Raw genomic sequence first — 21,737 nt, forward strand, 5'->3', positions numbered from 1 at the left:
AATTTATTTAAAATCAGTGGGTTCTCCCAGCTCACCCGGTTCAGGTTCTCCAGGACACCAGTGCAGGAGCACGGTGTATCACCAACTTAAATATTTTAAAAATCCAGATTACTTAGAAAACGCTGTGGGGTCCTGAACACTGAATGCAAATCTATGATATGATCCATCACTGGAATACATAAGGTGTGTGGCAAAGAAAATAGCCATTTTTGCAAGCACATTATACAGTGGGTAATGAAGACTACCACTAGAGTGAGTAATGTCCCACTGACCTGTAAAATCTTCACTTCCATGAACTGCATGAGACCGACTGCTTGCAGTAGCTGTAGTAGACCATGCACTGAGAAACGTCTTAACGTGACAGTGATGATTGTATTGGTGAAAAGATAGTCCATCTCTAACCAGCCAGAATACAAACCCACCAATAGCAGATGATCCTTTTCCATGTCAGCAGTGACAATAGACCAAAGAAGAGAAGTATGAAGAGTGAGGTTCCCTGGCATAGTGGGTACAGAGAGCATTACATGGAGCCCAGGCAGCTACAACACACCTAAAATGCATTTAAAATAAAAAAAAAAAACAATGCAAATAGAATGCAAAAACAGCTCATACTGATTGAATATGCAGCATGTCTATGTACTATGTGCCACGGCAGCTGTATCTGCATAAGAAATTCCTAGAACAAACTATAGTAGCATTTCATATGCAGACAAAGGCGGGGTTGCACACAGAATATAGGCACCCAGGAATATAGTACGATTGTGTGTCTTCTCTTTAAATAGCCATGTGAATATATGCGTTTCAGGGCAAAAAGATGGGCACACGATTTTGTGAATTCATCAGTGTTATTGGCAGCACAAATCCTGGTTTGCAAAGGTACAGTCTTAGGACCCCGCCTACATGTAATAACTTGACGGTGCCTTATATTAAAGATAGTTATACCCCTTTCACATCGCAAATGCTGGGTAGCACCCAGGATTTGGACACAGGTTCGTCCCAGGAGCAACCCATCATATGCGATGATAGTCTATAAGCCGGGTCGCTGACGTCAGAAAGTGGGCGTTGGTACGTAATCAGTGGGGGAAGGAGGCAGTGCTCGGAGCGGACGCTGCCTAGGTATGGACATTGGAAGCCCACCATCAAATGATGGCTGGATATCTGCCATCAAATCTTTCAATGCGATGGTCACTGACCATTGCATCAAAAATTTACTAGAAAAAAAAAATCATGATACACACACACACAAAAGGGACATCGGAACACCATCAAATATTTACCATTCGATGGTGGCAAACACTGGAATTCTGCCATTGAATGGTAATACCACTACCATCAAAACAAAAACATTGATGGTAGTGCAACCTCGCGATGCAATGTCAATCCCTAACACTACCTCCTCCCCATAAGGTAAATAGGGTGAACCCCTTCACACAGCACAGCAACCCGGGTTAGACCTGGGATTAACACGAGTCAGCATTCTGGGTTGCTCAAGGACCTTTCACACTGTAAATCGACCCAGGTTAACCCAGCAACAACACGGATCATACATGGGCTATTTGTGCAACGTAAAAAGGGGTATCAGAAAGGTCAAGTACCAACACTGGACCAGTAGATCGGTTTCAAAAGGCAAAACTACAGGCCTCTAGAAAAAATTAGAATGAATTACACGATGATTTGTACAGATATTGTGTCATTGAAAAAAGACAATTGCCGTTGGCAATGGAATATGCTGGCGCTCTATAGAGGTGAATAAAATAAAAAAGTGTATTATTTCTCCCATTTCAATTTTTTTTTTCCAGTTCCACTACAAATCACCAAAAATAATCATGGAAAATGCAGATACTCAGGTACCACAGATTTATTACACTTTGTTTAATGGTTCATATATTTGTCTTTACACCAAACACATTCTAAAGAGAATCTGTAAGTAGAACGACAGTATCACTGGTATAATAGTTTTATTTCGAAGTGTTTCACCTTCACAGCACGTTTCATGTTGTACACATATTATTTTACAGAGATGTATTCTGTCTTGATATTTTATTTGCTTGCACCCTCTGTTCAGACCGTTTGATCTATGGTGAGACCCCTTCAGGAGCAAGTCCCTTCCCAAATGCTCTGCTTTGGGGAACATGGGATAACATACACAAACGCATTGCTTTTCCACAGAACACAAAGTTATGGAATAAATTTCTCCATGAACATTTCCACATCACAATAGAACATCCTCCTGGGAAAGGAACATGTCATGTTCTAAAGGAAAGAGGCAGCATCAATGCAAACATTTCCTTCATTGCTAGAATTCCTTAGGTGAATGACGATGCAGAATGTGGGTGAATGTCTATCGGACAGATTTAAATGTAAGGTATGTCTGACAAGTAGGCAGAGAATTATCAGTGGTGCACGAGGTCTCCTTTACAGTGCACATGGACACCGTGGTACAGCTATGTTTTGGGGATGTTACTGGTCCTTATTCTAAAGGTAGGCTGCACTCTTTAAAACCTTTGCCCTGCCCACAAAATGGCCTTGTAAAAGAAACGGGTTTGAATGAAACCCGATCTGCATGGGAGAACTGGTCCAGGGTTTAAGTACAACGAATGCTCTGCAGGAGGCTCTACCTCAATGGGGCACCAGTTGAATAGTAGTGCCAGAATGGTCCAAGCTTATGGCTCTTTCACAGTTCCTAGATTGCGCACAGAGTATGATCCTCTATTTGAGTATGAGGAGTGTAACATCATAACCAATGCTAAATGCAGACAGAGTGATAATTCGACTGACCTTAATGGATTAAAGGCATACCTCTTTTCACTAGATGACAACACCAACATTTCCCTCTATTCCCAGGAAGCAGCCATGCAATTCGGGTGTGAAGAAATTGTCTAACAAATGTTCTATTACACGGAACCATAATGTACCAAAATTGTAAAGCAGACGGGGTAAAATAGGTGCTGCATAGACGTAATTAACCAAGTGTCTTCTGGAACAACAGCACGATTGGTGTCACCTCCGAAGACCGCATAGTGTGTATATAGAACTAGACTATGTTAATGATTCCACTACCAGCCATCTTTCTGCTTTGTCGTGCTTTTCCCCACGTGGAGATGGGTCCCCCCACTCCTTGTTCTGTGCCAATCACCTGATTGCAAGGTGGTGTTGGCTCGTTGTTGCTGAAAAATCAAAGTCAGCAAGAATCATGTATTTACAAAAATCCCGAAGCAACGCATGACACGTAATGGCTGATTTATGTAACAAAGTGGCACTTTACAGCTCAATAGTAGAACAAAGAAGATTACTCTGGCATCACGAAACCTTTTGGTATTAACATGTTGTCCCTTGTCTAAGTTACATTAATTAAGTGCACAAAAAATCGAAATAGCAGCATTTAATATGAAGCCCCTCAAACGGAAACCGAAGAACAGCCAAGACCTACATTTTCAAGGGACACTTGTTTTTAAACCACTCAGGAATCAAGTTTAAAGGATTTGAAAATAGTATTAACAAAAGAGACATAAAAAAAATATAAAGGAGTTTTACAGACACATAAACAAGAATCTACTAAAGTAGGGGGGGGGGGGGGTGTTTAAAGCCCTAAAGCTCTAGACAGACAAGTGGAGGAACTCTCATACTTAAATAACCCTTATCCGCAAAAGGTGCCAGTGTCATTCCGCAGCATACCCCTATAGCGAAAGAAGGGTTGATATTCACAGTTTTGTAGCACTCTATTACCCTAGTATTTACATGTAAACCCTGCATATCAAATGGTGCCACAGTCTGGGGGGAAAAAAATAAAAATTCAAGAACATTTTGACCAAATTTTCAGATTCCGGGAACACAAGATAAAAGGCAGCAGGGAACATGTCCCAATCAGGAGAGAACAATACGACAAAATATACACAATAGGATCTCTTTTACAAAAAAAAAACTTTAACAAGGGAAATGCAGCTTGATTTCTTGACACCTTTCTTCTCTAGGCTCTTGTCGGGAAACTGGATTGTCTGACCACATTCCTAATTAAACCCTCAACAACCGCAGCCAGAGAAAGCGGAAACCAAAATCTTCTAACTGGTAGAGAAACCCCTAGCAGTCCGTGCCAAACCCTACACCACCTGCGTGGGTAACCACCCTGCCTTGGTGCACAAATAGAATGCTAAGGTAAGCCGGTGTGCTGCTTACTCCCAAAGTATTTGTTCACCGGCATGCTTACATATTAGCAGTCACGCCATCCCATCAAACTTCCATCTTGGCTGTGAGGAACTAAAGGAGAAGCTTAAAGCCAGACTTTTCTTTTTATATATATGTGTTGCTAGCACTCAGCTTGATGCTGCTGCTAGTGGTTTCTTCAGCTGCTGGGACATTAGCTCCCTAGCTCGTGTGACTTGGATGTTGTCATAGCACGTATTGCAAACCAAGACGGGGTCGTAGAGCTGTTGGTCAGGAATCGGGAGCTTCAAATGACAGCAATCGGCACAAAAAACATTTCCGCAGTTCCTGGAAGGAAAATCAAAAGCTTAGAACATGAAAAAAAAAAAAAATAATCACCCATACACACAATATCAGCAACAATAGAATTGTGCTTAAAACAAAATGAGTTGTGCAGTGTTCCTTCCATTTGATAAATTTATTGAAGTTCGGAGAGGGATAAAGTGGAGATAAAGTACTGACTACTCCTTACGATGGCAGATAAGAGCCAATTGGCTGGTACTGTATCTCTCTCCGCGCTTTGATAAATCTCCCACTGTGCCTAAAGAGTAGAAATGAAAAGCTACTTTACCTGCAGTGATGTCTACGTTTAGCCAACCAGAATTCACAGTCACAGTTGAAGCAATGTGATGCCATATGATCTGGAACCCATCTCGTGACCTTTAGAAAAAGGAACATTGTTTAGATTTACATTTTAGAAGTTTAATGAAATAATTACGCACATAACACTGGCTACATTTCACACACATTAATTAGAAAGGCTTCCGGCTCTCTGTGCTTTTCAAAATTAATCATCTTATGTTTTTGTAAGATGCAATTATCTATATGCTAATCTGGGTGGTAATAATATTAAACATTTTTAAATCAAACATAATTAGGGCTGCTGTCACACAAACCCAAGTTGTATGTATTGATTAAAGTTCTTAGCGGCTCTTAAAAGTCGTCTTTTAACTGCTTGCCAGAAATATTATTTCTTTAGGAACGGTTACCTTTGGCGGTGGTTAGGTTTAGCTCCTGAGAGCCAAAGCTAGGAGTCAGCATGACAAGTTGGTGGGAGGAGGACCCATTCTAGAGAGGAGTGGGAGGGGCTTTGGGAATCTTTCTTGGGACTGTGGTTTTATTGGCTGGGCATCTACAATGAGCAATGCTGCAGCCAAACCAACAGAAAGATTCAGCGGATTCTCCTGCTCCTTTCACATATGTATAATGCCAGCTGCAAGGGAGTATCTCTTTAGACTGGACTGCTTCGGGGTCTCTGCAGGTGTGAGTGTGTATATACGGTTTTTGTCTTTGATTCCCATTCTGCACCTTCCAGGTTTAATAAAGCAATTATTTCAGGTCCATGACTGGCTGGTTAATTTTTTGTATTTGTAATGCAAATCTGCCTAGTGGACTGCCAAGTATGGTTGTCTTACTCACAGACAGCGGGACGGACATAGATACCCATGGGATCACCCAGTAGGATGCTGGGTGATACACTAGATCACTTTTATTCAACTAGTTGGTTGGTCTGAAAATCTGGTACTGTATAGGAGCAAAAACCAATCTACTCAAAACCCAGGACAATGGACAAATACATTTGGTCACATTGTTTAAATCAAACAAATTCAACTACAGTACCAGGTCTGGGCGACGTTTTTTTTTGTCAATTTCCAGATTTCGGAGCAAATTAATACATTACAAATGACATTGTAACATCCCATTGTGTACCAGATATTTATTCCATCCAACAAGCTGGATGGTCGGAGTTAAGTTGGTCTAGTACAGTGGTAGCCAATCCTAGCCCTCGAGAGATACCAACAGTTCACATTTCTAAGACAACCTAGGTGCTGCACAGCTGCACTCATTAATCACTGACACATTTTAAAAGATCCACAGGTGGAGCTAATTAACTCACTTGTGATTCTGTGAGGAGACCTGCAAAACATGTACTGTTGGTAGCTCTCGAGGACTAGGGTTGTCTACCCCAGGTCTAGTGTATTGCCAGAATAAGTGAGTCTATATAACAAATAGCTCAGTGTCCCCCAACGTTGTCAGAGTAAAGGATTCAACGTTGGTATAAAAATCCACTAATCATACCCCCATTTATGAATACAATACATCTCCCTGCTGTCTAGGGATTTATATATCTCCAATATCTTGAATTCCATAAGTGTGTGTGCGCGCGTCCGAAAATTGCACACAATTACCGTTTCATTTATTTTTATAAATCCATTTTTTTTTTTTAAAGTTACAAAGCAGTATGGGAATTGTTTGATTGACGGAATATACCGCTTTTACCTCAGTGTCCTTCTTATCCACTGGTTCCCAACTGGCCTCTGAAAGTCGGTCCTCACTTTTATCAGAGTACAGGTCGTCCATGTCACTGCCATCAGACTCTTTCACGCAGGTCTGTTAGTATATGTCAACAAAGGGAAAGAATGCTTTAGAAAAGGAACTTGCAAAGTAACTGAATGTTATCAGTGGTCTCTATGTATGAATGTGTTTTGCATATATATGTAAACTATATTGTAATGTATACATAGTTATTAGAGATTTATTTCAGGTAAAGAACAAAAAACAAATAATCATGGGTCACATAAGTATAACATGCACTAATAGAAAAGAAAATACTGGTCTAATCATTTAAGTAAAAAAATAAAGAGGGGGAAAAAACCACTGCATGTACACGCTGGATAAATGGCGTATACTAAATTATGTGGAAAGGAGACAACGGTTTTCTATAGTGTCACAATACCAGTATTCTGGTGGCATTGTTCTGATCCTATTGCTTAGACTGAGCCAAGCAAGAAGACCATAAAGCAATTTACATTGGAGGGTATTCAATGTGTGCCAATATCTCCGAAAGTCTCAATTATCATCACTTTTCGACAAGAGTAGGTCGCATTTTCATTCAACCTTTTTCAAAGACCAACGGATCGAAACGTGTTTTTTGCCCTTTTAAAATGGTCTCTTCCAATACCCCTGCTCTGAACTGAGTTATCCCGGGTTTCCTTCTTACACTCCCAGGGACGGGCAAGTGGTAAAAGAAGGTTTTTATTTGATTGTCATTGTGATATTTGTAAAAAATAAGTTTTTTTTTTTTATATATATACCACTGCATGGAGAGAAATCTTTTTCGCCTGGATATAAAAGAAACCTTTATGAGAGGATTTCTGCTGGGAATAAAGTAAGCCTATATGTAAGCACCCTGGAGGTCTTACGTGAAGTGTCAGTGGGTGTGAATTTATTCCCCTAAAGAAACCTTGATGAGTATACTTTTATATATGTAAGCACACATGTGAGTTTGCATTCCTTCTGACTGCACGTGGTGAACCTTAAAAGTGTACAGAAGAACATTGGGTCTTAAAGGAAAGACCATAGCATCCATTCCCTGATTTAGGACTCATATTCACCAGTTTTGGATACTATATAGTTTCATTTGTTCCCTTTATGTTCTTGGAGTATGGAAGAAAAGAGGATTTTGGTACTTACCGGTAAATCCATTTCTCTGAGATCAGCAGGGACCACTGGAATCACATCGGGTATTAGAGCTGGGAATGCTGGGAGCTAGGCACTTCTTAATATTAATTAGGGGATACTGGCTCCTCCCCTCTAAGACCCACAATCCCCCAGTGAGGAAATTGGCCCACCAGAGGAAAGGGTTACAGAAAACCATAAACAACATAACCATACATACAACACGCGGGTACCGGACCGGGCCGCAACAGCAACCACAACAGGCAGAATCCAATAGCCGGGCGGGTGTCCAGTGGTCCCTGCTGATCTCAGAGAAATGGATTTACCGGTAAGTACCAAAATCCTCTTTTCTCTGACATGCAGCAGGGACCACTGGAATCACATCGGGGAGGTTCCAAAGACCAAGCCCCGGGAGGGAGAGTGCTGAGGATTCTGTAGAACCAGACGACCAAAAGTTGAAGCCGAAGCTGCAAAGGTATCGAACTGGTAAAATCTTACAAATGTGTTCTGAGACGACCAAGTGGCCGCTCTGCAAAGCTGAGAGATAGAGGCCCCTCTCTCAGCGGCCCACGACGTACTCACTGATCTGGTAGAGTGCGCCGTCACGGAGACAGGAGGCACCTGTCCCGCATGAAGATAAGCACTACGGATAGTCCACTTGATCCATCGCGCAATCGTCTGTTTTGACGCAGGCCACCCCCTGCGGAAGGCGTCATAAAGTACAAATAAGGAATCCGATTTGCGTATAGACCTGGTTCTTTTGACGTAAATCCGAAGAGCCCTGACCACATCCAAAGAGGATTCTTCCGGAGAATCTCCCTGGAAGGCCGGAACCACAATAGGCTGGTTAATGTGGTATGAGGATACCACCTTTGGAAGGAACCCGGCCTGAGTACGCAGTTCCGCTCTGTCCTCGTGGAAAATTAAATAAGGAGGCTTACAGGACAGAGCACTCAGCTCCGAAACCCGGCGAGCTGAGGCAAGGGCTAGCAAAACTACTGTTTTCCAGCACAAGAACTTCAGTTCCACTCTGTTCAGTGGCTCAAAGGTCTCAGACCTCAAGAAGGCTAGTACCAGATCCAGATCCCAAGGAGATGTGGGAGGTACGAAGGGTGGCTGGATTCGAAGAACCCCCTGAAAGAATGTCTGTACCTCAGGCATGAGGGCTAATCTCTTCTGAAAAAGGACAGATAAGGCTGAGACCTGGACCTTAAGAGAACCCAGCCTCAGACCCCCGTCCAACCCTCTCTGTAAGAACAATAGGAGGCGGGACAATTTGAAGACTCGGAATGGCCAGCCCTTAGACTCGCACAAGCCCGCATATGAGCGCCATATTCTGTGATAATGCGCTGCTGAGGCCGGTTTTCGGGCCCTTAACATCGTTGGGATTACTGCCCTTGGAATTCCCCTCTCCCGCAAGACCTCGGTCTCAACAGCCACGCCGTCAAATGTAGCTGTGGCAGATTCTGATGCAAGAAGGGTCCTTGAAGGAGCAGATCCGGTCTGAGGGGCAATCGAACTGGCTCGTCTGCCAGTAACCTCTGGATGTCTGAGAACCACGTTCTGCGAGGCCACCAGGGCGCTATGAGAATAGCCTGCACTGGTTCCCTCTTGAGCCTCTTCAGTACCTGGCCCAGAAGTGGAAGTGGAGGGAACAGGTAGACAAAACTGAACTCCCACGGAGTTGACAGGGCGTCTGCCGCAATGGCCTGAGGGTCTCTTGTGCGTGCCACGTATGCCGGTAGCTGGTGGTTCTTCTGAGACGCCATCAGGTCCACCTCGGGAACTCCCCACCTGTCGGTGAGCTCCCGAAACACCTCGGGGTTGAGAGACCATTCGCCTGGGTGCAGGTCCTCCCTGCTGAGGAAATCGGCCTCTAGATTTTCCCGGCCTGGCAGGAATACCGCCAGCAGAATTACACCTGACCGTTCCGCCCACTGAAGAATCTTCCTTACTTCCTTCATGGCCATGCTGCTTCTCGTGCCGCCCTGCCTGTTCACATAGGCGACTGCCGTGGCATTGTCCGACCTTATTTTTATGTGTTGACCCTGAAGAAACTCCTGAGCCTCCAGCAGAGCATTGTATATGGCTCTGATCTCCAACACATTGATGGGCAAGCGACTCTCCTGCAGGTCCCACCTGCCCTGGAGACAGAGGTGAAGCACTACGGCACCCCAGCCGCGGAGGCTTGCGTCCGTCGTCAAGACAATCCAGTCCTGGACTGCAACCCGACGACCTTCTATCAAGTTCCTTCTCTGTCGCCACCACAGTAGAGAATGTCTCGCTTCGGCCGACAAGTGGATCCTTCTGTGAAGATTCAGGTGCGAGCCCGCACCCTTTCTGAGAAGATCCCACTGAAACGGTCTTGAGTGGAACCGTCCCCACGTCAGAGCTGGGAAGGCTGCCACCATCTTCCCCAGAAGTTGCGTGCACAGATGGAGGCTGATCTTCTGTGGAAGTAGGATCCTCTGAACTAGGAGCAAGATCGCCTGGACCTTGTCTTCCGGCAGGAAGACCCTCAGAGCCTCTGTGTCTAGCCAGAGACCTAGGAACAAGATCCTCCTGGATGGGACTAGAGAAGATTTCTTGAAATTCATTATCCACCCCAAGCTGGTGAGCGTCTGAGCAGTTAACCTTGCATGACTCTCCAGTAGCTCCCTCGTAGGAGCCTTGATTAGGAGATCGTCCAAATAGGGGATGATTGTCACCCCCTGACATCTGAGGTATGCAATGGCTACCGATAGAGTCTTTGTGAATACTGTGGGAGCTGACGATAATCCGAAGGGCAGAGCCCTGAACTGAAAATGATCCCGACCTATGGCAAAACGGAGAAAAGCCTGGTGAGAGATCCAAATCGGGATGTGTAGGTAAGCATCCTTGATATCCAAAGATATCATGTACTCCCCTGGTTCCAAAGACGCAATCACTGAGTGGATTGATTCCATTTTGAATGGTTGATATGAGACTAACAGGTTCAAAGGCTTTAGATTGAGAATGGGCCTGACTGACCCATCCGGCTTGGGAACTACAAAGAGGGTTGAGTAGTACCCTGTGTTCCTCTGAGCTGCTGGGACTGGCATGATGACCTGAGCCTCCAGCAAGATCCGAATGGCCTCTAGCAGACTCGTTCTCTTTTCTTGAGATGTTGGTAGAGCCGTTGTGAAGAGCCGTACCGGAGGAGTGGCCTCGAACTGAATACGGTACCCCTCTGAAACTACCCTGCGAACCCAAGGATCCTCCGAAAGGGAGAACCATTGGGTTCCGAAGGCCAACAGACGGGCACCTACCGGTAAACTGCTGACGGAAGCTGGTAAACCGTCATGCCACCGGCTTCTGCTGGGGCTTAGGTTCCTGGACTCTTGGAGCGGCCTGAGGACGGGCTCTGGCTCTGGAACCTCTGGATGCTTGGAAGCCTCTTCCTCTGCCCCGGAAGGGGCGCTGAGTCCGAAAGGACTGAAAAGACGGACCTGCGAACTGTCGTCTAGGAGGGGGAGGAGCTGCAGACGGTAGGAAAGCCGACTTCCCCCCCGTCGCTTGTGAGATCCATTTATCTAATTCAGGACCGAAGAGAATGTCCCCAGAGAAGGGAAGACCCTCCACAGCCCTCTTAGATTCCGCGTCCGCCTGCCAAGAGCGAAGCCAGAGGGCTCGCCGCGCAGAAATGGCGCTAGCTGAGATTCTAGAAGAGATCAAGGATACATCCTTAGCCGCCTCTCCTAAAAACATAGCAGACTCCCTGATGTGTTCTGCTAAGCAGCGTATCTCATCCACAGGCATACCTGCCTCCAATCCCTCGATGATTAACTCCGCCCATTTGACATTTGCCCTATTGACCCAGGCTGAAACTATTGCCGGTCTGAGCTGAGTCCCTGCTGCTACATAAATGGCCTTGAGAGTGGCCTCCATTTTTCTATCAGAGGGATCCTTCAAGGCCGAAGCCCCTGGGACTGGCAGAGTCGTCTTTTTGGACAGCCGAGAAACTGAGGTGTCCACCGGAGGCGGAGTCTCCCATTTGCTTAGGGCGGCTGGCTCAAAGGGATACAGAGAAATAAAACGTCTGGGAATCTGGAACCTTTTGTCCGGGTTCTTCCATGCTGCCACAAGCTGATCCTGATTTGGGCATGGAAAGACTACTGATGCCTTTTGAACCCCACCAAACAGATCAAATTCCTGTGGCTCTGGTCTGAGATCTTCCGGTAAACGAAGAACCTCCTTTACCGCCATAATAAGAGCCTCTATCCCTAAAGGAGTAGGTTCTCCCTCAGGAATGGCATCCTGAACCTCTTCCCATTCACCATCCTCCATTTCGTGAAATGGATCCTGTTCCTCCTCTAAATCATCCTCCACAATAATAGCCTGGTAAGGTCGCTTATTGCTGGATGTGGAAGGCCTCTCTGGTCTGTTCATGGAGCTAGCTAACCCCTCCACAGACCTAGCTAGGGCTGTAGCCCATGAAGGCTCAGCTCTGCGAGCCAGCGCCAACTCAGAAGTGAGTTTTGACATAGTTCCCACTAAGGTTGAGGCCCACTGGGGCGCCTGAGACCCCGCCAGTGATGCAGATTCAGCACCTGAGCAAGACTGACAAACAGTGGCATTACCCTCAGCTGTGTATTGAGAAAACTTTGCAGTGCAAACAGTACAAGCGAAAACCTTCTGAGAGGCTTTGGACTTGCCCGTCATGATCCCTGCTCGCCCGGTCCAATACAGCGTGCGATACAGAATCTTACACACACACACACACTGAGTACAGATACACCTCTCACAAGCCAAAAACCTCAGGGTTCCGTGAGACCTGGAGGAGAATGAGCCCTGTTACACCAACACCAATACAGCGCAAAACGCTGTGTCAGTAATAATCTTTCAGAGCCTTCTAAGCTGCAGTCACCTGTGAACAGGAAAGAGTCAGCTTACTGTGTATCTGCGTAATGGCCGCGCCATGCCCGCCTCAAGCGTGTCCCCTCTCCCCCTTACCTAGCCAGCGTGTGCAGTCTGACAGCGCCCAGAGCCACCCGCTTGATAGCGCTCCTCCGTGTAACGGCGCGTGAAGCTGTACACGAGGACGCGCCCTTCCAAGATGGCGGCGCCTCACAGCGCTGTAGGGAACCGCGTACAGCGCGGCAGACGGGGAGCAGAGGACGGCGTGTGGAAAGAGCGCTCAGCGCCTACTCACCACCGGAGGCTTCCACGTCGTGACTGGCGTCCCCTTTACTGGAGGGGCGGCAGGAGCACGGAACTCGTGCAGGCAGGCACCTTTAGCGAGGTCCTGACTGACGACCTGGATTCCAGGGGGCGCTGAATACCCGGACCCACACCTTTCAATAGGTGGGGAAGGGATTCACACTAGTACCAAGTAAAAAGTACTTGTCAAAAAAAGAAAAATATATCAAAGCTTGAAAAAATTGCAGGAGCAGAAAAACTGTGACCTAACTCCCTGGCACAATTTTCTCACTGGGGGATTGTGGGTCTTAGAGGGGAGGAGCCAGTATCCCCTAATTAATATTAAGAAGTGCCTAGCTCCCAGCATTCCCAGCTCTAATACCCGATGTGATTCCAGTGGTCCCTGCTGCATGTCAGAGAAAGAACAAATTCACGGACATTCCTTTCCATAATATTGGATAGTATGATTTATACATTTTATATTGATTGATCCCATTAGTGGGGCGCTTCACTATCTTTTTATATATTGTGTCAGAAAATATTGGCACACATTGAATACCCACCATTGTGTCCTGTTATGAGAGAGCACAGATAAGGGAACTAGAACAGACACCTTCACACTTAACACGTCAGAACCTTTACAATCCAGAGATGATAATTATCAAGCATTTTGGAGGCCAATGCACAACAGTACTGCAATGTATGTTGTCAGCATTCAGATCACCACAAGTGGTTTAAATGGACATTCCATGATGGACTATGTACAAGCAGTATAACAGATACAGATGTGTCCTCAGACATCTAGCCTCAATAAGCCATGTACAGTAAAATGGTATGCAAAAGTGAGCCAGCAGTTCCCATGCAGGGGTCTTGTTTTTGGGGTGTAGAAAACACATCTTATTCGCGTCGCTATGCGAAGAGCTTCTGCTGATTAAAATGATATGAAGAATGTATATGTTCTATAAGCAAATGCAACTATATCCGTGTATGGAATGCTATGCTACAATCTTTTCCAGGTAAGCACTGTAACATTGCATTTCATATGCAGATATAGCAACAGTTGCACACAGAATATAAAACAGGACACATTTTCATCAGCAGAAGCTGACAGTGTTCTGCGAATAAGAAGCATTTTATGGAAAAAAAAATTATCAAAAAGACACTCTGCTCTACAGAGTTGTGCCACTAGAAGGGCTGTTTAATGGGACAGCAGCAAGGATGTAGGACACATCGGTACAACAAATTGTTAAAAAGGATTGGTTAATGTAATTAAACCTAAAACATGCCTAGTCAACATAAACAGAAGCTATAAAGGATCTATAGGACATCAGCATTGCAATCATAAATTAAATGTATTGTTTTAGTACAATACAAAGTTGCCAAGCCCACTAATTTACCAAACCAGTAGCGTTGATACTGTAGCTGAAAGCCTCAGTCTGGCTGGTCATACAGTAGCTACTTTGCTACCCCTGTATAGCCGTCAATGGTTACAATAGAGTAAGAAGGACTTACAAAGTCATCTTCGTAGTCAGCCTCAGGTTCAGGTGGTGGAGCGCAATACTGCCGAATCTCCAGCTGCAACTGCAATTCCCACACCTGCCTCCGCAGCAAGTCAACCTCTTGCTTGTAGCTAGCTTCCATCTGCCTAAGCCGTTGTTGCACAACATCATTGGGAATAGGTAAACCGTCATCATCTTGGTACATTAGAGGTGGAGGCGATGGACAAGCCAAAGGGAAAAATCGACCCGTGTGAAATAACCTGGTGTGACAGGTCACTGAGCCTCTACAGCTTTTCACTGAGGGTCCAGAACAGTGCAATGAGGCAGGAAAGTTATAGGAGATCCTTGCAGGATCTCTGGAAATATAGGAGCCAGCAGTATGTCTTCCGTGCTTGCTGTGGAGACTTCTTGTGGTGTACTCGTATGACACAGGACGGCGCAGACCAATCTCTCCTGCCGGGACAGATTTCATCATGCCTTGTAGACTGTCCCAGTTTGACGAGAGAAGAGAAATCTCACTCCTTGGGAGGTGAGACAATGCCTTTCGGTCAGTCCTACATACTTCTTTTGCGGTCTTACCAGATTTGATAATATCTTTGCAAGAAGTGTTGTCGGCAGACACGTCAATCTCTGCGTTTGGACACGGCAGATTTTTGTGTTGCTCGGTGTCCGTAATAGATAGAGTAATAATATTTTGCTCATCTAGGTCTGTATTATTTTCCAGTATATGTTCAATGTTGTCACATTTCAAGTCGGCAAATTCTGCTTTGCTATCCGGTGAAGTTAAATTTTCATCAATGACATTATTCTGACTTTCTGGGACATCTTGCTCATTTCCTTCCTCGTCTTGATTGTTGACCTTAAGGAAGTTATCACGTGCCTCTACCTCTTCTTGGACAGGGGAGGTGTGCTGTAGAGTAGCCTGGCTTTCCGCCTCACTGGTATAAGCGTTGTTGCAGCAGGAGTCAAGGCTTACTTGATGATTATTTAAGTTCGGGTCACTTGATGTGCGTGTCAGCAAACCACCACTGTCACACACAGTCACGAGATTATCCATTGAGCGCGTTTTTGGTAACCTAAAAAAAACAAAACTTATCAACCATATCAACTTAGTTCTTTTTTATTTAAATGTTGTACATTTGGTAATTATAGTGGACATGAAATGATGAGAATACAAGCCATTTAAAGTGAATATGGCCCTTGTACTATAAAATACTGGAACTTGGAAGAAAGAGTTGTAAAATATCTAAACTCAACCAAATGTAATGTTACCTGTCCAGTGATCTAGAATTAAAATCTGGTCCTTGAGATGCCGGAGAAAGGTAAAGTTCCATCCCTTCGTCAATGGGTGCACATGGAGAGGAGGCGGGGAGGTATACGGCTGTCCAGAGTTGAAGTGCCCGAACGTGACAAACCGGGTGTAGAACCTACAGAACAAGTGTTCAGTATTTCTCATATATATATATATATATATCTATACTGATGCGAGTCAGAATAAATGGCAATGCCTACATAGTACAGCAATGCAAATAAACCATCTATTTGCAGTCCCTCTGAAAAAACTGAAATTGCCATGAACTTACACCCATAACCTGGGACTTTGGGGAGTCTTTATAAATGGTTTTAGAATTACTAGGCCAGTGGTTCCTAAACTGTGTGCCTACTCACCCCGGGGGTGCCTCGAGACACTTGCACGGGTACCTTGGGTTGGTGGTCCAGTACTAAAACAAATTATTTAAGGTCAAAATTACATTCAAAACCAGTGCTGGTGGCTGGTAAACAAATATTTTGCCAGTGAGAACCACAGCTATGTCCACCACCACATAACCAAGGATTTTACAATTGACTTCATTTAATATTTATTTTTCTTTATTTATAAAAAAATGTACTTTTGGACTATGGTTTGGGCAACACTGGTGCTGGCAAAATATATCTCTGTTATGGCTTTAAAAGACTTACCACAAAAACCTAGCTATTCTTAGCTTAATCAGTTAAAACAATATACAACTAAAGAAAATCTACACTGAATATCTGTGTTTGCAGCATTTAAGCCTCAGTAATATATTGGGACTCCGCCAGAACGGGTAAGTAACCGCAATTAGGACAGCAGGCAAACAGTTTGAGTATGGGCAGTCTACATACCAATCGTCAAATTGACTTATACTTGGCCCCTCCTGGGTGGAATAAGTTCATAGTTGCAATTTAAGTTGGAATACGCCGATATGTATAACGTTATGGTGCTCCTTACCAGCTCACCACCAGGCATGTAGAGCAGGTTGTGAAAGTTCTTGTTGCCAGTTCGCAGTAGTGACCACACAGAGCACGTCCTCTTGTAGATATTTCGTGCCTCTCTTTCACAAGGATTGTTGGAAAGGAATGTTCCATAGAGGCACGAGTACGTGTGCTGGACTAATTTCACCTGTGTGTCAAGACGAAAAGTTACATTCCGGTGTATCGATATATTGCATTATAAACTAAAGCTGGCTATACATCTACAGATCGATTGTCAGATTGGGCTGGTTGGAACAAAATCCTGGTAATTGATGAGCGCAAATGACAGTTGACCATTTGCTTTAAAATGCTGGAAAACTGCCAAAAACTGTCATTCAGATTTTACCAGGTTTTTGTTCCAACCAGCCAGATCTGGCAATCTGTAGAAGTATGGGCAGCTTTACTGTAGAAATGCCAATCTGAAATGAGCACCACAGTTTTACAACTCTACATAGGGCCCTTGTTCAGATCGCTTCGCTCATACACGTGCACGGGCTGAAGCGAATGTACCAAACCCTGCCTAGCGAATGGATCGCCACCGCGCCGCTCGGCATGTGAACAATTGTTTTATGTGAACGTCCATTCGCATGCCTGTGGGAATCTCCCCATCATTCGATGGTCACCGATCATCGAATGATGTGGAAAGAGCTTACCCATGCACGAGTGGTCTAGACCACTTGTACATATGAGTGAAGATGAGCAGGGATATGGGGCGGGCAGCTGACATCCGGTTAACTAAAGCTGTCCACCCTCCACCTGCAAGTCACAACCGCATTTCCATATGCACGCCCTGCGTTTTCATGGGAACGCCCATGAAACGCACGGCGTGCGCATATGGTAATGACCCTGATCAGGCCGCAACGCCCCTCTCCACCCCCTGCTCGGTGTGAGCACTCGGCGACCGGACTTCTCGCCGAGTTCGCACGCTCCCTGCGTACAGACATACGCAGAAATAGTTCTGAGCATGCATATACGCACAACATCGGAACACTTGCCGAATTCACGTCTGAGCGAAGCGATCTGAATAAGGGCCAAAGTCCAGATGTGAACCAACTCTGGTAACCATGTTGTTCTACAGAGAAGGCTTTCACTGCCTTACACCTAATATAGAAGAATTAAGGGCATATCCAACTGAAGGTGAGAATGTGTGTTCCATGGGTTCTGAATCAAGTCCTGACATTTTTACCTTAAAATAGGGATTTTCCCCAACTTTACACCTACAATGGGGCTGCAAGAAAAGCCGCTGTAATTCCAATAGAAATTACGGTAGCTCAATTTGGTGCCTCTAAATTTGTTTAAAAAACCCCCCCAAAAACTCAGCAGCTGCCCTAAATTTTACACACCATAGGAAAAACAAAATAACCAGTTAGACATGCCCCTAAGTACTGGAACCCACCATCCTTTATTCATCATTTTCCGTATCAGGTTATTGCACATGAACCGACAATTTCCGTCAGTAGAAACAGCTCAACCGGAAACCTATTGTAGGGTACACACCACGACGACCCGCTCACGATGCACATTGTGAGCGGGTCGTCAGTGTTTCTTCAGACCCGCTCACGATGAGCGGGTCCGATCCGATGGCGACCCGCACCCGGCAGTATGGTCGTTATTCAGATCCTACCTGCAGCAGGTAGGATCTGAATAACGACCGACCGACCCGCGGGACCGCGCATCGGATCGGTATCGGTCCACACCAGGACAGAAAAGGGCCCAATCACCACACAATCTACATCCAATTGGTCGGAATTGGATCTAGATTGAGGGGGATCGGGCCCTAGTCGTCCTGGTGTGTACCCAGCATATGACCCAGAAATCCATTCCTGATACCGAACCGGAGTTTTCCCATGAAAGACCCACGTAAGGCTCAGTGTAAATGGGTAAGCCTGACATTTATAGCATACGAAGAGTCGGTGCTAGAAGACAATCTTATCGCCCATCTATGGGGGCAGTAACTATGCCAATCCAGTAATAAAGCAGGGGCATCCAGTATGAAAGGGTTCTAAGCTGGGTAGAATATGTGTTGAAGTAGTCTACAAGACCGGGTGTGATCCAGTATTTTTAATTTAAGTGTTATAAGAGACGTAGCTACCTAAATACACTACACACCCCAGCATGCCCAGCTACAGTTTTACTATTTGGCCATGCTAAACTGATGCAGGGCATGCTGGGATGTGTAGTTTGACAACAGCTGTAGTTTTAAGATTAGCAATCACTGATATAGATCATAACCTCTCACTCCTGTGGACCCAAAACAGTTCATGTTTTCCAGATCTCCTCACTGATGGGTAGATGTATGAAGCAGTGATAAGGGAGGAGAAGTGATAAAGCACCTGGTACTTTATCACCGACCAATCAGCTAACTGTCCCTTTTTAAACCCAGCCTGTCACTTAACAGTCATGAGCCGATTGGCCGGTGAAGTACCAGGGTCACAAGGAAAACAATTTGCGCCACTTGTGGATCTTTTAAAATGTGTCAGTGAGCAAAGAGTGCACCTGTCAGGTGACCTGGAAAACGTCAGCGGCTTTGATTTCTGAGGAACAAGTTTGAGTGCCACAGATATATATTATTCAGTACAAAGAAACGGTTATTTCATATACTGCATATTAATAGTAATCAAGATTATTTTAAGGTAATTACATGATCTTTCAGTTATCAAAATTCACTCAGCTAAAATAAAATAAAAAAAGAAGAAGAATTTGGTATCTCTGTATAATGGCGCGTTCTTTACCAGGAAGGCGTGGTTGAATTCAAAGAGGCAGGGGAACTGATGGAGCAGCTGGTGGACACAGTCTAACCACTGCAGGAAGACGGGGCATTGCTCATTTTGATCTTCTACATTTTCCTGATGACCACAGCGATCGCCAAACTTATGGCCATAATCTAACCAGTCTGTCTCAACCAGCACCTGGAACCCCTGTAAAACAAAACAGCCTCCATTAACATTACAGCTTTTAGATGCCAAAATAGGATGTCTTGCGCGATGTCGCTACATACCTCTAAGGTCCGGTAATATGGATCCAGCAGGACCTTTGCCAGGGAAACAATCTGAGGTGTTCTGTCCCAGCCATCGGAGCAGTGGACTAGCACCGGGCGCTCTTCTCGGTCCACGGCGTTGGCCACAACAGTGGCAGCTTTCAACATGACAGAAAGGTGTTGCAGCCACTTGGTGCTTTCCAATGCTGAGAGCCAGCTACAAAACACATAAAGGGTTTCACCACCTGAGAGGTAAGTGGCATCTTGAGAGAGAAAGATCATGATGGTGGAATTAGTTGATGGAAATGGAAAAATGGCCAGGCCAAGGACTAGGATATAAAAATGGGTACTCTTTACCTAGAAGGGCGCCCATCGTGGCCATCGCATGTACCAAAAAATCGCATGCGATGCGACCGACGCGATTACCACGATTTCCCATAGGGAACAATTTTAAATGTCCCAATTGACCCGATTTTCCATAGGGAACAATGTTAAAAGGCCCACAGAGGCCAAATAGCCACCCTGAAGTGTGAAATGGCCCCCCCAATTGTTAACGCCACCCCACGATCAACGTCAACCCGAAGCGTGGCGACCGCAGCGAGCCCGCGAGGGGCGGCGGTATGCGTCCTACGACCTTTTCATACCCCCACTATCCACGTCGGCGTGGAGTTGAGAATAGAAAGTGTGGCGAGCGCAGCGAGCCCGAAGCGTGGCGATAGTGGGGGTATGAAAAGGTCGTAGGACGCGTACCGCTGCGCTCGCCACGCTTCGGGTTGACGTTGATCGTGGGGTGGCGTTAACAATTGGGGGGGCCATTTCACACTTCAAGGTGCCTATTTGGCCTCTGTGGGACATTTAACATTGTTCCCTATGGGAAATCGCGGTAATCGCGTCGGTAGCATGCGATGCGACCGACGCAATTTTTTTACCTTACGATGCCCAAGATCAAAATCGTGGGCGCCCTTCTAGGTAAAGAGTACCTAAAAATGTATCAATAAACAAAAACATAAATAATTGGAAATAAGTTAACTATGACGGAGATGTTGTATTTACATGCAGACAGCAGCATCAGAATTGTATGTTATCTAAAAGTATCGTAGAAGAGGGATTGAGGACTCGGAGTTAGAATGTAACAATATCTTATCCGTAACCCCCCAAATAAACTGGAGGGGGGTAAACTTGGCATTTATGCGATCAGTAGGCAACTTCCCCCTCCCCTATGTACTAAAATACAAGTGTGTTAAAAAGCTAACAAACGGGAGGGGGAGTGAAGCGATAACTATACTTTTTAATCTATGATCATGGTTCATTTCTTGGAGATTCAGCCATGAGTTGGAGGCACACTTACACACTTACACAAGTACTACTTCACATGGGAATTCCCAAGTTCTTTGTGTAAGTGTTTGTGTGCATGTTCAAATATTCTCTGTAAAGCGCTGTGATATATTATAATAATAATAATAATAATAATAATAATAATAATAAATGTGGAAATGTATATAGGAATCACTTTTTTTTTTTTACCGTCTAAGCCACCATACCATTGTTTACAAAACTGAGTATTCTGAGTGCTGTAACATAACCGGGAAAAAGCAGCCAATGACAACAATAATATATTTGGAGACACTGACATAACCTCAAACTTCAGTGATGTCACTGGTTCTCCATCATTCTAATGAATATTGTTTCAGCCAACTCACTGTCTGCTTCCAGTGTGTATATGTATTGGTTACATTTTACAGAGCGGCCTAGATTACACAGGGGAACTATGAGAACTGATTTGCAAACTGCACACCGGGTGTCATACAGAATGGATGCTCTAATCATATTGCATAAATACCACCACACTAGTAAACTTACTTTCCCGGATCCGGAACTTGATTGCACACAGCTCGCAGGTACTGGAAGCTATTCCTGATTGAGTGAATATTTGCCATTCCCATAAAGGCTACTTCACAATTTGGATAATATTCTGCAACAGTAAAGCATATCATTATGAATCAAGGCTAAAGGCAGATGTTGTTCCTTAGAAGTTAGAAAACAAGAGTCAACAATAAAAATGGGACAGCCACCTGGGCTGGTAAAGGAAGTACCAGCAAGCCCTTCACAACTGCATATTTTTAGGTCATGAATAAAAGATCCACACCTAAATCAGAGAAATGGATTTAAACGGA

The 21,737-nt window shown here is 44.9% G+C and overlaps 1 protein-coding gene across 2 annotated transcripts in view; it reads right to left on the reverse strand.

Moving 5' to 3' along the window:
• Window positions 1–1,941: 1,941 nt before the first annotated feature.
• Window positions 1,942–21,737, reverse strand: part of MTMR4 (myotubularin related protein 4) — a 76,211-nt gene continuing 56,415 nt past the window's right edge. For both annotated transcript variants that reach the window (XM_083172044.1, XM_083172042.1), the window contains 9 exons: window positions 21,424–21,535; window positions 19,585–19,780; window positions 19,319–19,504; window positions 16,564–16,734; window positions 15,588–15,742; window positions 14,329–15,391; window positions 6,481–6,591; window positions 4,772–4,860; window positions 1,942–4,488 (listed from right to left, as the gene is read on the reverse strand). In XM_083172044.1, the coding sequence (XP_083028170.1) occupies window positions 4,311–4,488; window positions 4,772–4,860; window positions 6,481–6,591; window positions 14,329–15,391; window positions 15,588–15,742; window positions 16,564–16,734; window positions 19,319–19,504; window positions 19,585–19,780; window positions 21,424–21,535 (2,261 nt within the window). In that variant the 3' untranslated portion in view covers window positions 1,942–4,310. The remainder of the gene's footprint in view (window positions 4,489–4,771; window positions 4,861–6,480; window positions 6,592–14,328; window positions 15,392–15,587; window positions 15,743–16,563; window positions 16,735–19,318; window positions 19,505–19,584; window positions 19,781–21,423; window positions 21,536–21,737) is intronic.

The sequence above is a fragment of the Crinia signifera genome, chromosome 2 (assembly GCF_055691185.1).
Source record: "Crinia signifera chromosome 2, ASM5569118v1, whole genome shotgun sequence".
Lineage (NCBI taxonomy): Eukaryota > Metazoa > Chordata > Amphibia > Anura > Myobatrachidae > Crinia > Crinia signifera.